The sequence below is a fragment of the Amblyomma americanum genome, chromosome 1 (assembly GCF_052857255.1).
Source record: "Amblyomma americanum isolate KBUSLIRL-KWMA chromosome 1, ASM5285725v1, whole genome shotgun sequence".
NCBI lineage: Eukaryota > Metazoa > Arthropoda > Arachnida > Ixodida > Ixodidae > Amblyomma > Amblyomma americanum.
Window position 1 is genome coordinate 166,674,289 of NC_135497.1, and position 15,860 is coordinate 166,690,148.

At 44.4% G+C, this 15,860-nt stretch overlaps 1 protein-coding gene across 1 annotated transcript in view; it reads left to right on the forward strand.

The window, feature by feature from the left end:
• LOC144114711 (DNA-directed RNA polymerase III subunit RPC4-like) overlaps positions 1–15,860 on the forward strand; it is a 63,937-nt gene that overhangs the window by 35,936 nt on the left and 12,141 nt on the right. Inside the window, exons 7-8 of the mRNA XM_077648616.1 lie at positions 1,228–1,450; positions 2,708–2,811. Coding sequence (XP_077504742.1) covers positions 1,228–1,450; positions 2,708–2,811 — 327 coding nt within the window. The remainder of the gene's footprint in view (positions 1–1,227; positions 1,451–2,707; positions 2,812–15,860) is intronic.

The window sequence follows — 15,860 nt, forward strand, 5'->3', positions numbered from 1 at the left end:
TTTACCATACAAAGCCCACAGGAAAAAGCAGTGAAAGCTGTTGGGAGTGTGACAAATGACACTTCCCACTTCACACATCTGAGTGCTTCAAGATTTTTCACAAACAAGGGAAATTTTACTTGCTTGAGATCTGCAATTGTCTTGACAGCCAAATAAATTAAAATTTCTCGCATGTGACGTTTTCAGCGTGGGTTATTGCAAACTCTCTCCAGTAATCCAGGTCATGCTGTGCCCTCGCAGATGGACCACGGATGGAAATGTGTTAATGCAATGGGCACTGCATGTTCAGTTGTGTTTCTTATGGAACCATAGGGGCATTAGCTGTGATAATGTGCTGGTGCTGTGATATAAAAGGTGGTGCCATAAACGTATGAAATAAGCCAACAGTTGCTGAAACCAAGAAAGCATAGCGGAATGTTTAGTTTTTATACATGAAGTTGGTCAAAGTAGGAAGGTAGTAGTGTAATCATTTTTTAGATTGAAGATAATTTAACAGAAAGTATAGGAGAAAGGACAACAGGCTCAATTGACAGAGCATCGTATGCAACATGTAGAGGTCATGGGTTCAGATCTTCCTGGTGGCATTGATTGAAAAAAACATTTTCCTATGCTTTCCTTGGTTTCAGGGACTGTTTTTTCATAGGTGTACCAGAGCAATTCCCTCATTTTCTACCCTTGTGTGTTAAAATGCCACTGATGGTGGCAAACAGTACGATGCAAGCATGACTTTTGCTTGGTGCGAACATTACTGGTATGGCAGTCACTTCATATATTATGTTTTTGTGCGTCAGAGAGAGGAGCAAACTATAGCATGCAATACTGTTTTGTAAGGGGGAAAGCATGTAAATGTTTTCCGTGAACATTTCTCTGCTTGTTCAGTATATGGGTATCAGGATTTGTGTCCGCCAGATGTTCATTTGTCCTCTTGAAAATGTGTGAGGCATTGCTTTAGTTTTCTTATTGTCACCTGGTTCTATACTTAGGTAGTCAGCCTATATTCTAGCAAACGTTTTCCCTGTATGCAGTTGCCACAGTTTCCAAAACCATTGATAGGAGTAACGAATAATAGGTATCATCCGATAGAATATTTATTTCTGTTGCTGCTCTGTAGACCAGTAGTGCAGTTGCCTTGTCACACAGGGTTTAATGTATGTTTTATTTCTTTTTAAATGGGGCATGTTCACTCCCCTATTAATGTCTTTGTGTTTGTGGCGTTGTGCTGCACAGTTTATTGACGATGGGCCAGCGGATGAGTCCTGGTTCGGCCCTACCACCCTGCCCCTGGCAGGTGCACCTGTCCCTGTCCCTGAGCACAAGCCGGCGGTTGTGGTAGATGGCCAAGTTATTAAACGGGAGCCCTTGGATAAGCCTGACGTGAACAGTTCTGTACCATGCACAGCTCTAAAAAAGCTGTCGTTGGTTGACCTGTGTACAGACCCAAACATACCAGGTGAGTGGCTCTTTTACTGGTTGTTGAAGCACCTCATTGTTATACAACTACAACTCTGTGAATTTTACTGTGTATAGAATTTCCCGGAGTTCGCAGATGTAGCAGTGGTATTTGGTGTTTTGTGGTGCAGCAGCAGGCAAAGCCTTAATGCTCCAATCAGAAGTGATTTATTTATTTATTTATTTAGTCCTCAAATGCCCTTGGACAGGGGTTTTACATAAAGGGTGGGCGGCTTCACAGACGATTTCAAGGGTGGGCAGCTTCAAAAAAGAAAATTTTCAATGGCTGTCCAGAAATTTGTCGTACTGGAGTGGTGAACCGGTTCTTCAGGCAGATCATTCCAGTCTTTTGCTGTTTGTGGAAAAAACGAGTGAAGATGCGATGATGTGCACGCGTGCAGCGGGTATACAGACTTGGAATGACTGGTCTGGGTTGGAATGACTGGATGAATGGCAGAGATATAATGCTGTTGTCAATTCGAAAATGATAGAACTTGTGGTAGAGAATGAGCCTGGCTATTTTACTTCGAGTTTCTAGATTGCGAAGATTTGCATTAGATTTTAGAGCTGTGACAATAGTATAGGAAGAATAGTCATTAAAAATAAATCAGGCTGTGTGGTTTTGGACATATGCAATGCAGTTAAAACTTTTCCGCGCAGCCTCCGAAACCCGGAACTACCGTATCTACTCGCGTAATGAACCATGTGGTATCCTCCCACGACTGCTAAATATTTTATAATCGAATATCTTTCTCGTGCTGTTTCAGTTCCGGTTTCAACAGCTGAACGATGGCTGTGATGCCAAAGGGAGGTTGTCGGTCACGTGAGGGATGAAAAACTGCAATATAATCGGTGCTTTTGCATTCATTGTCATTCCGGCTCTTAAGGAAGGCTGGCTTCAGCATTGTAGTGAACTAAAACGATAAAGCAGTGATTACATCGCAGTTTTTCCATGCCCCACATGGCCTAAAACCTCTCTTTCACATCACAGCCATCGTTCAGCTTTTGAAACTGAAACTGAAACAGTATGACAGAAAAATTTGATTATAAATTATTTAGCGGCCGTAGGCGAATACCACATGGTCATTCATGCATAGTAATGTCTTCCGCATTGTTATAGAGAAGAAAACCTGCCACCAAAATAAGGTGTCTATACTCCTTTAATGTTAGCTCCATGGTCTGCAATGAAGAACGTTAGGAGGTCATTGCTGAGATTTTAATCTCAACATTCCCCTTCTGTCTGCATTACTCTCTGCAGAAACAGGAGAGCTGCTGTTCTTTCAGCTTCCGGACAGTTTGCCTGGCCTGCAGGTTGCAGTACAGCCAACCCAAAAGGAAGCACCCAGCAGCTTTGTCAAAACGGTAAGCTCACTTCAAACTGTTGTGAATGCTATGATATGTAGGCCCTTAAGCTGGAGGTGCCACTTTACTCACGTTGCTATACATAACTTGTGTCCCGGATGTGTGTTCTTTTTTTTGCTGGTAGTTTTTGTACTTGTTGCATTCGTCACTGTTGTTCAAGTGCTGTGCTTTTGTTGTAGTAATCTGCAGTAATGGTGTGACAACTGAGGAAGAAAATGAGACACTGTTAACGGGTATGAATCAAAGTATTGACATTTGTGAAGAGCAAGAAAGAACGTAATTGGGGAGACATTGGTAAAAACTAGAAACTTGCACACATAAACATATATTGATACCTTTTCTTTACTTATGACTGCTCAGAATCTGGCATGTGTGTTCACACATTTGCACTTGCATGCACATATACTATCGCAATCACAATATTGCGGGATGTGATAGCATGTGGCAAAACTGCATTCCACGCCGCCTAACGACACATGCCTGCTCTCACATCCCTCACAAGCAGCTTTGTACCCTCACTCATATCTTATGCGTGGCGTGCATAGACTGATATCAGATGCCGCTTCGATAACTCACACACTGAGGCATCCTACAGTGAGTGTCTGCGCCAGCCACTGGAATCGCCGAAGAAGAGCGTGTGTCGACAACAGCAAAATTATACAGGTAAACCTGTCTATAACGAACCCCCATACAACAAATTCCTCCATTTTACAAAGTTTTTCTATTGTCCGTCACCAGTCCCATGGAAACCCACGTATCTTGTGACCGGGGGGGAGAACCTTGAAATAGCGAATTTGCACCGCCGACCGCCTTGTGTTTTTTCCTCATATTTTAAGAACATAGAGATAAATTGTGCCAAATTTCTTCGTTAGTTAATGATCAAGAGTGATGAACGCCTAAAAAAACATTCGCAGCAGCGGCGAGCGAGCATCATCACTTGGCTGCTCAGTGGTGATGATGATAATGCACAGGCGCCACACGCTTTCGCTCCGGCCGCACCACTCTTTGGCTACTGGAGAAATCACTTCACTTCGTATGCGTGACACTAGGTGGCACGACATGCGTTTCTCGAACTTTTTATGTTTTCAAAAAGTTGGCGCTTTTTGAGTCTGTTTCTTTGTTCCCTTCGCCGTGGCAGCGTGTGCACTTCGTTCTCGACTTCGTATATCTGTGCACCGGGTCATGTTGGCTGGTGCTTTGACATATCGAGAATCAATGCGTCTGTGAAAAAAATGGAAAATATTGAAGACAAAATTGCTATTCTGGATGCCGTTGCTGCAGGCGAAAAAAGAGGGATATAGCTGCCAGGTTTTAAATCCCAGCCAGCTCTCTCTCTCTCTGACACTCTACGTGAAAGATGCGATTCGCAGTGCAGTGGAGTCCGATGCTAGCGGCGGAAAAGAGAAGCTAAAGCCATCAGCATACGCTGACGTGAACAAAGTGATATTCACATGGTTCATGGAGATGAGAGCTAGAAATCTTCCGATCAGCGGCGCTTTCTTGCAGCAAAAGGCACGGGAATATGCCTGTATCTTGGGATTTGATGACCTAAAAGCGAGCAACAGATGGCTTCAAGGCTTCAAAATTAGGTATGGCATCGCTAGACAGATAATAAGTGGTGAGTCCTCTTCTGCGGACAGCGATGCTGCCAATTCTTGGGTTGAAGCGAAACTACCAGCAATTTTGGAGCTCTACGATGCGTCCGAAGTCTACAACTGTGACGAGATGGCTCTTTTTCATCAGTTGCTCCCAAACCACACCCTTAGCCTGAAAGGTGACGTCTGCCACGGAGGCAAGCAGAGTAAACTTCGTGTAACTGTTTTGCTGTGCGTTAACTCAGACGGGACTGACAAGCGCGTCCCACTGGTTATCGGTAAGAGTGCCCGCCAAAGGTGCTTCAAAGGAACACACCGGATGCCCATGAAATGCGTAGTTAACACGAAAGCATGGATGACGCGGGCCATATTTGGTGACTGGTTAAAGGCGTTCAATGAAGGTACCAAGAAGCAAGGCCGCAGAATTTGCTTATTCTTAGATAACTGTGGTGCGCACCATGTTGAAGGCCTTTATCTTTCAAATATTAAACTGCGGTATTTGCCCGCGAACTGCACTTCACTAATCCAGCCCCTTGACAAAGGAATTATCAACAGCGTGAAGTGCAGCTACCTGCGTAGACTGGTTCAAAAGCTGCTTCGGAACATTTGTCTTCAGCGGGAAATGAAAGTGGACATTTTTCAAGCAATTGAGATGCTGGAAGCACCGTGGCAAGAAACAACTGCTGACATTATTGCCAACTGTTTCAGAAAAACCCGCATATTGAAAGAAGTTCAGGCTGCGCAAACTGATGAAAAGGAGTACTTAGGAGTGGTGCTTTCGGGGCCGCCTGATCTCGCCGAAGCTTGGGGTTTACTGTGCATGAATGGAGCAGCCCCGGATGACATGCAGCTCTGTGACTTTTTGTATGTGGATGGCTGTGCCGTGACTACTGAAGAGATGTCGGATGAGGCGCTGGTTGAAAGTATCCGATGTCAGACCGACGATGATAGATCTCCAGAGGTCGAGTCACCATGTGCTATGACTTTATATAGTTATATAGTTTATAGTTTCTAGCTTATATAGTTGCTAGCAGAGATGGCTGGAATTTGTGCAAAGGAATTAACCATGATGTCCTGGCATTCAGTTCACACCATTAACTCTAGAGCCTTCTTGGAGGGGCATTTGCTGCTTCGTTCTTGAGTTGTATCTGACTCTTGTACTAGACACTACTCCAGTCTTAAATCGTGAATGTTCTTTCATCCAGTGATGGGGTTGAGGCCATCATGGCACTAAGTTTATCAGATTAGATGATCGAACCATTTTGGAGGCAAAGCGGGCGAAAATAGATGGGTCTGTGGATGTTTTGAGAGAGAAATTGTGTGCAGTGTTGAACTTGAAGTTGAATAAAGCAAGCATTCTTCATGGTAGACCTCTCTTGTGCTCCAGAATGACGAATGGCTGTGACACACTTTTTGGCCATTGTAGTGCATACCGTATTTACACGAGACTAAGCCAACTCGAATGTAAGTTGACTCTCTACCCCCCCCATATCGTATGTCAAGAAAAAAAATAGAAGGGTATGCTTGTGGACACATTTTGGAGGATGCTTAAGCTTCGGTTTTAAGAGTAGAATGCGGTACGGGGGGGGGGGGTCATCAGCCTTAGGCCCGTCTTACATGCTATGAATTTCACCTCCTGCCACTGCGAATTCGTTTGGTCTGCAAATGTATTCCAACCGGACAGAAATCATTCGCAAGCCATCTGCGGCTAGACCAGCGGCCCTCTCCAGCCGCAAACTGAACAAATTCTCAGTGTCCGGTGTCGAAATTCTCAGCATGTGAAACGGGCCTTAAGACTGTGCCGACTACGACGCCGGCTTTTCTGCCTGATGAGCTCCTTGAAGGGACTATGCAATGAATTAAAAGTCGCTTGTAAATGTTTTCAATGCTTATAAACGATGCTAAGGAGCATTTACACCAAGTATGAGTCTTCGGAACTGAGCCGGCAATTTATTGTGAATTTTTAAAAACCGTGTTTTTCAAAATTCGTGGCCCGATTGGTGTTTTCGTAGTGATGGATTTTGCAACTAAAATCGTGAAAATAGATGTCACTAGTTCAGTGACGTCGGCAGGCCACCACACTCTGTCATTCGCTGGAGCCACGGCAGCCACGACGTCATGGGCACACTTCCGGTAGCCGTGAAAGTCGTCTCCTGGTGCCACCGCGCGAGCACCTCGGGTAGAACTACCTCAGGCAAGCGCAAGCCAGGTCACTGCCTTCGCACATATGGTTTCAGTTTACCTCTGCCACCTGTTTCTTCGGGAATTCCGGAGCCACCCACAGTGTCTTTTTCATCCGCAACAACAGACAAGCAAAGGAATCCGACGCGTGCCGCAATCCAGAAAGGCGAAAAGAGACTGCGGAGACGCTGCCGATACTGCTGCTGGGGCGCTGGGTGCAACAACCGGAAGTTGCAAACCAAATGTTGGCGGATGACGTGTTCATAGGCGGGGCCCAGTCCCGGAGCTGTTTTCTCTTTTTTTTTTTCTGGTGCCCGCATGTACGAGTTGAGGGGGGAGAAGAGGAGCATAATTTTTAATTGTCTATATCTTCGTTGTTATTGATGCTAGCTCGAAAATTCTTGCGGTGGGGTGACGAGTGATCGAATGCCTATCTCTCATCTGCTTTATGTAATTTAAATTAATTTATTGCATAGTCCCTTTAACACTTCCATGTTAAAATGTATTAGTCACTGAATGTCTCGCCCACACTTGCATCATTGTCCTCACTCGTGCTGCCATCGCCATCGCTGCTGCAGCATGTAGTTCTAACGTTGTCGTGCAGCGAAATCTCCACTTCGCAAAAAACCACAGCGTGTCGTCGTCCTGCGAAATGCCTTGCCATCGTGTGGAACAGCTGAAAATTTTGCCTCGCTGTAACCGCTACACCTGTATCGCCTGTTCTGAGATGTCGAACTTGCGGCCAGTACACAGTTGTTTGTTTCTTTGGCATAAAGAATGACAGCCATCTTGAATGTAGCCGTGAGTGAGCGCCGGGCGCTTACTGGACCCGGAACCCAAATGGCGATTGACGGAGCACTACATTAAATCCTGGTAAAACATGGCTGGCAGTCGTCAAATGTGTCAAACAGAGCCAAAGAGCAACTATGTGTGCTCTGCATGAGTGGCGTCAGCTCTGCCATCAGCTAACGACACTCCCCGGAAGCACTGCTGTTCCGAATGGCGGTGCCGCCGCGATTGAAACAGCAACACTTTCATCAACTATCGGCATTCCTTAGAGCACTGAGTGCGCAGTTGAGAGTAGAAAAAAAAAAATTCCTTCCGAAAAAGCGTGCAGAATAGCAGATTGTTACTGGGTAGAATAGAATGGGCTGATGGGCAAGTTGGTTTGACATAGTTCAAGCGTTCGGCGCTGAGACAGTCTGATGGGCACAACACACACAGAGCCAGTACCCTATAGGTAGAGCAACCGCACTGTAGCATCCCCGATATCTCGTTTGTCTCACCTTTATTTATGGTGCTATGCTTTGGTTTCGATTGTAATTTGACTACCTCTCTACTTTGAATTTTCAAATTTAAAAAATAGGTCGACTTAAAATCGTGTAAATGTGGTATTGTTCTTGAGTGCCTTTTTATTTGTTCTTGCACTAACTTCATCACACTTTCCTTCTTTCAAAGCTTCCCCTTTGTAAGGTCTTTTACAGCTTCAAAAAAGAATTGCTGCTGTTTCATTAGCTTTGCCTCCTTTTTAAGAAAGCTTGTGGTACTTTTGTAGCTGAGCAAATCTGCGTTTTGTTAACACTGTTGTCAAGTAAGCCGATGATGTGAGCATAAATATCATTGAATTTTAGAGTGGCTGCTTCAAGTGCCACTGGCACTTGCACTTCAGTCACTGCATAATTGTGTTTATTTTTTTTATTTTGCCAACCTTTTTCTTATTTTTTCTCAGTCATGACATTAATGTTCATGTAAAATGCACTGCAATGTTGCTAGTACTACTTTTGGTTGTATCTAGTGTGATAACAAGGCCTCATTGTTTCAGAACTCTGGAATTGAGCTAACTGCTACAGAGCTGTTGCTGATGATGTTTTCACTGCCTGTAATGCCTTGCGTAGTCATGTTTGGGAAGACCATACCAATAACCCAGTGAAATGATTCTCACTGAACTGGAGATGTAGTTGGGTTAGAAAAGTTGTGAAAATGTGCTTGCCATAAATCAGCTGTTCCTTGTTTTCTGTGAAAAAAAGCTGATGCTTTTCTTTTGCATTTTTGTAATGCAGAGGTAGTTTTTGGGATTTTTTAGCTATGGTGTACTTTGTTACATCAATTTTGCAATTTCTCAGTTCATGCTATTCAGTTTTAATGAATGAAGTGGGGCACAATGGTTTTGGAACTGCAGCTTTGAGAAAATCTTGCATCTATCCTTTATCTTTGAGGAGGAGGTTATAAGGGGAGTTCCAGAAGTACTGTCATCTGAATCATCCCCCAGAATACTCAGAAAAGATATTTATATTGCAACTGTTTATTTGCGCTAGCAACTATTGCTATATAGTGAAACCTTGCTAATTCTCTCTTCAAAACGTCCAAATTATCAGAAGGTCACATTATCAAATGGCCTCCGAAAAACTGCAAAATACTGCTCGCATGAGAGTGTATATTTGGTAAAGAGCGGGCAGTTGTTTTCTGCTTTTGAGACGAAAACTGTGCGGCAACACGATTTTTCATAATTCTGTCAAATACTGATCCGGAGTTCCCGGGTTCGAACCCGACCGCGGCGGCTGCGTTTTTATGGAGGAAAAACGCTAAGGTGCCCGTGTGCTGTGCGATGTCAGTGGATGTCAGTGCACGTTAAAAATCCCCAGGTGGTCGAAATTATTCCGGAGCCCTCCACTACGGCACCTATTCTTCCTTTCTTCTTTCACTCCCTCCTTTATCCCTTCCCTTATGGCACGGTTCAGGTGTCCAAAGATATATGAGACAGATACTGTGCCATTTCCTTTCCCCCAAAACCAATTATTATATTATTAATGCGACACACTATTGGAAGTGTTGGAAGCAGCACTACTCTATTATGGTGCGGGGCTCAGTGTCCTTTTTACTGTGCGATGCGGTAGTGGTGGAGCTTCTTCACATATGGCATCACATTTGAGGAGGCTTCACCGCGTAAGCAGCGAACAGTACCTGATAAGCACGGGCGTTTCGGAGGGGTGAAAGAACCACACAGACGGAAGCGAGAGAAACATGCAAAGACCAATGACAAGTCAGTCAGCGTTCTTAACGGCATGCAGCTATGCGCGGCTGGCTGAGGGACTGGCTGTCCCAGGCTGGCCAATGCACGGTCGTTAGCTGCCATTGCCACGGGCTGGCAGCAAAACTCCAAAAACGAAACTATGCATCCGGATTATTTCTCGGTCTAGTGACAGAGGCCTGCCACCGATCGTCATCATGCCTGCCGTTGAGCGCACGTGAGAGGTGCGCAGGGAACAATGTAATATACAATTCATTTCAAGCATGCGGATGGATATTTGGATAACCACTTGCCGAGCAGGTCATATGGTGACACAGGGCCCTTTAGGGAGCTCTGTGAATGAGCCAGTGCGACCTCAGCAACCTCTGAATTAAAGAGCGTCCGATGTCATAGTCTTACATTAGCGTTGGGTGGGACTATAGCAGCAGTCCGAATTGTCTGCATTATGGAATTAATGGGGTATCAAGTTAACGAGGCTTTACCGTATGTGTGAAAGGTTAATTACCTGCTTCTGGCAGTATATTAGCTACTTTTGATGCAGTACCCATTGTACAGCTTCAGAGGAAGTGTTATATGTGTTTTCAGTCTCATGAGGTGTCACTGTAGGTCACATAAGAAGGTAGACGACTTTGGATATGGGAGCAGTATGATCTCAGTACATGCGCTATGAAAGTGCTGCACAAGCATTTCGTGCACACTGCTTGCGTGCTCTACCAGAATCAGGAATCATCTTCTGGACATGAAGAAAGTGTTTTACCAGTTGTGCCATCAGTGTAGTGCATGCAATGATCACCCATCATGTTATGAATTGCAGAGAACTTTCTTGTTCGGAAAAGGAGTGAGCATGAGGATACTGTTTTCCTACCTGTCTCTAAAGACATTCAAAGAGGGAGCGAATATTGACTTCCACCATGCTGTACAGCATCTGCTGTAGGCACTTCTGAGTAGTGGCATTGTAACTGCTATTAATATTGCCTGCTTTGGTGTATTATTGATCTGACGTTGTTTATTAAAAGAGTGCATGGAAAGGGGAATGTAGGCAGTATAGTGTGCATCAGTTGCGTTCGAGAATAGTAAATTTCAGGTAAAGGATTTTCTGTCGTTACCTCTATATGGCAGCTTATGGTGTATTCTAGTCGGGGATCTGGAGCAAGTTTTCTTGCGCCGTGAAAACGAAGATTGTTTCAATGAGCAATTTGGATTCAGATCCTCAGTTCTAATTGGATCACGATGGCATGCTCCCAGACTTCTTGGATATCTTGCTCCTTCACGGATTTAGGGATCAGCTTCGGATTGCAGATTGGAATAGATCATTAAGTAGCCTATTAAGTAATAATGCATTCGCATTAGAACCCCTCATGCTGGAGAAATCTGTCCGTCCATGTGAAGCCTCGGGTTGGCAGGTGGATAACTGGAGAGAGAGGGAAATCCCCCTTAAGTGAAAGAGGGAAGACGAAAAGAAAGTGGGTAGTGATGGGTGGAAGGTGGGGGAGAGTGAAGAGGGGGTACAGCATGTCACACTGGAATTGTTGGATTGGATATAAAGAGAGGAACGGGGGTACGGCATGTCACTCGTGATTGATGGACTGGATGGTCTGAACCAGTCAGTGGCAGCAGCTGCTCCGTCCAGGGGAACACTAATGTTAATGTATACTCTGCTGCATCAGTTGCATTGATCATCTATATTTTTTTTTTTTGTTGTTCATTTGTCGAGGACCTGGTGGCACTTATGCAGTGCAAATTTGTGTGACATTTGAAGACTAATAAGCAGTTATTTAGGTGCCAGGAACAGTTAGCACCAAAATTCTTAACATTTGCTTCCTTCTTCATGTGGAGCCATTAGTACCACTCAGCAATGTATTCATGTCCAAGAAACTGGCAGAGTGCTGAGTTTTAGTGCCAGAAAAGCTTGGGGCATATGAAAAGATCTGATCTTTAGCTGTCCAACCACTGAGTTGGATGCATCAAGTGCACTGTAGTTCATTGGTGGTTCAGCTTACCTTAGCTGCTGGCTAAACATACTCTGTATGTCTGTAAAGTATAATGTCCAGTACCCCATGTGGGCTTTCAGGGCTCCTGCTGTGGAGGGCTGTGGATTGATTTCAACCACTTGTGTTTTTTTTAATGCACTCTGACATCGCACGGCACACAGGTGTGTTTGCATTTCACCTCCATCAAAATGCAGCTGCTGCAGCTGGAACTGAATCCCATGTCCTTGGGCTCAGCAGTCGAGTGCCAAAGCCACTGAGCTACAAAACTTCAGCTGGCATACAGTATACCTAAATGTGGATATTCAGACAAGAAAGATAACAAAATCTGTTTACTAGTGCGTGGAGTTGATCATTTCATTCTCGTTAGTCAGTTGTGCGTGCTCAGGGGACTTTTTAATGCAGAAGTTCTTTGAATAAGCCACATTTAGCTTTCGCTTTGTGGTCTTAGTAGCTTCACATTTCAGCACCATTCAGTACGTACTGTTACATTAATGTCTGGGCTTAAAAACATATAGCCTGGACTGTCAGCTTACACAGAGTCCTCATAATCTATTTTCGTCATATTACCATAGTTTCCAGTGATAAGTTGCAGTCTTTTTTTTCTGAATTTTTTGTCAATGCAACTTATACACTGATTTGAATTATGCACAGCCAAAAAGTACTTGCCACTGTGCGTCGCCTTTTGCCGTACCCAGTAACTGTGTCTTAAAAAAGGAGAAAATCAAGTTATCTTTAAAATGTTATCATATGGGTACAATCATATTCTCGCCATTGCTAGACTGACCACGGCCTGTCTGACCATGTTCTCGGAAGTTTTAATTTCAATTCTGTCGGCGTCACTTCCTTTTGGCTTCATGTGCATTGCATGTTGTTCTTGCTCAACATGATGCTGCTTGCAAGTTGGAGAAGCTACTGTGCAAAAATCGAGTTTTGGGCCATTGGGTATGCATCTGGAGAATGGGAACTGGGCAGCAGGGAGACAGCGTGAGTAAAAAATGATCCAGGACTGGCGCAAAGCGGCAACTGTGGTCCGGTCCGTGAAGCCAACAAAAAAGCCAGACCGTGAAAAGAAGGCACGCCAGTCAGTGCTTCAGCGTCGTCTGCGCAAGTGTGCATTTCGGCACGCTCTCTAACGAAAGGATCCTCGGCACATTTTTATATTGCTTACCAAGTGAACAGGTGCATCTGATACTACAGTGCAGCTTTTGTGTGACTTTTTCCAGAAAAACTGCTGTTTGTAGAGGGGTGCAACTTATTCACAGGTGCGGCTTATCGACTGGATTATACGGTGCCTTCATACGCAGCCACTGTTTGATTCATTCAGTGGAAATGCAAGCCAGCTGTTGTCTGCAGTAAAAGCTGCTGAGCCGTCAGTTCAGTGCGCAAGAAAAAAACATCATTGCTTACGTCTGATAAAAAGGCATATGAATGTGACACACTGTCTTAATGGTGTTTTCCATGACTTGCCAGATCAGACAAATAGTTAGACACCTTGTTATGGCTGTTAAATTGTGAATATATTGGGTATCTTATAGCTATAGGTTAATGAAAGAATTGGAACAGGTTGCAGGAAAAGAGAGGAAACGAGCATATGTTATATGTTGAAAATGATTCAAAATTAAAATTAGTGGGCTATTGAGACTGCAGCAAGATGGTGGTGGCACCACACAGTCCGTAGTGAAGGTACCTTGTGTCCATCAGTGAGAGTGCATGCATAATGAACCGCTTTGAGTGAGCGTCTGAGTCTGCGAACTTCTTTGGCTTCTATTACTGGTTTTTTTCTCTGTGCCCTGAGCTGCTGCATCATCAATGTGCAAACAATACCTAACAAGGATTGCCTGCTTGAACAGTTTTTTCAGCTTCCCATCACAGCCATGCTTCCAACATCAATTACTTTGCTGGGTATACAGTGTGCAGCGAGTGGAGTATTCCTCAGTGTGTTTAGCTCCTGCATGCTTATATGCATTGTATCGGTGTTGTTTGCCAGGTTTCTCTCCCCTAGTGCCAATGAAACTGAATGGCAGCCAGTGAAGTGCTTGATGATGCACTTTGCTGTTGGCAAGTTGCTGACAGATCGAGTCGAGCGTTACTATCACAAGGTCCAACAATCTTTCTGCAGTCCTACTGCCTGTAGCAATTCCAGTTACTCCACTCATTGGTAGTGCCCTAAATGTCAAAAAGCATTACAGAGCTAATAATCCGCAAGCATAAGAAATACACTAAATACATCTTTAGGTAACAGGGAATGAAGCCACTGCATTACATCAGGTTAGCACTTTCTTGCACTGGGCGTGATCGCACAATTATTTTGATGAATTGAGTAGGTTATTCCAGTCACTGCAGATGTCTGAGGACTAGGTGCTCTTTCAAGTGCTTTGCAAACCGATGATTTAGGGATTTTTCACTGGCTGCCAGTTCACAAGGGTGGACAACATAATGGTGGCAGTATTGCAAACAGCTGCATTTTTAAAAAAATGTTTATGCTGTTAGCAACATTCGCTGCATTCTCAGGAGATATACTGCATTTTCTTTTCTGGCACCATTTTGCTAGGTTTGCTTTAGCAGTACAATGCCTTGTGTTCTGCTCAAGAACCTCCCAAAATTTCTGAAAAGATGGCTTTTAGTGGTTTCATGGTTGCCCAGTTGTGTTTTCAGTACCTCTGCTAAAAGTTAACTTATTGAGAATGCTTTCTCACTTGTGCATTCTTTGTACTGTGGCTTTACTGTCATTAGGACACAGGGAAATTTGTGGCTAGGAAGTGCTTTTAGCCCTATTAATATATGTCCTCTCAAAGGTTTTCATTGTAAATGTTGCCTGAAGCTGCATAAATTGACAGAACAGGTCTGCGTTGACGGTTTGGGCTGAAGGTTTGAACAGTGTTCCAAACAGCTGTGGAAAACCCATACATAGCACATCTAGAGCTAGTGGTGCCGGCACCGTCTTGTTGAGGTGCATGGCCCATTCACATGTGTACGGCTCTTCATCATGACGGCGTAAAGGCTGCAAGGAGTTAAGTAAAAAAAAAAGTGTCTTCGAGAGATTGTCATATTCAAATCACAATTCGCAAGAAATGATGGCTTGGCGAAATTTGAAGCTTGCTATTTAAGATGCAAGTGATCAGTGCTGTCAGTAGTCATCGACTCAGATTCCTCTGCTATCAGCTGGCTATTGTCTATGCGCGGCACGGTGAAGAGGATGCTTGCGTGCTTTTTTTTGTCTGTGCCCCTAATGAGGCAGCGATTCACGCAGAACTGTTCGAATTGCTTCGACCCTTTCTTCTCATCTGCGGGGAAGTTTTTTTTAGGCGATTTCAGTTGCGTTGTGAGGTTGAGTGACAGAGTGGGTTGCGGGGGTGGTGCGGATGCCTCGGTTCGAACGCTGAGGGCTGTCTTGCGTGACTATGATCTGGTCGATGTGGTGCTGAGGGGTTCATGGCCAATCACACGTTACACTAGGTGCAGGGCGTGTCCCAGGCTGTTCTGACCTGATCTGTGTGTCATGGGACAGAGCACAAGTGACAGGATGTGCCTTCACTCTCGCTGCTTTCCTGACCACAGCCTCGTTCAGTGCTCGATTAAGTTCGCCACAAAACATGTGGAAGCTTTCGGTAATAAGTGCTAGATTATGAACTGGGTACTGTCAAACGAGGAATTCATAAAAAAATGTGACATAGGAAATTGTACGTTGAAATTGACGTCCTATCAACACTGTTACAAGGGAGCTCTTCAAAGAAAAAAATTCATTTAGTTGCTACAGCAGTCTCGCAACGATAATCAGGGTAAAATCAAGCTAAGGTACGGCGGCTAATGAACACCTTCTGTGATCTCGTACAGGCTGACGAGGAACAACTATGTGAGTTCCGGGAATATAAAAATGATAAAGAAGGAGTTCCATGATGAACTAGAGCAGTGGTACGGGGGTGTGCTCGTTCACGGCTGTGGGCGCAGATTTGAGTACGAGGCTCAACTATCTAAGGTCTTAGGGGCCTTCGAGTGGGAACGAGCAGCGCGCAACGCCATCACCAAAGTCGGCTACTCTGGGGCATCGCTAACGCAAAGTAGTTGTTGAGGGTTTTTGCTGTTACTAAGCGCACATTTTCAAACTTCAAGATAAACCAGGTTTCTTACCTAATAATAATAATAATTGGTTTTGGGGGGAAAGGAAATGGCGCAGTATGTCTCATATATCGTTGGACACCAGAACCCTGTAAGGGAAGGGATAAAGGAGGGAGTGAAAGAAGAAAGGAAGAAAGA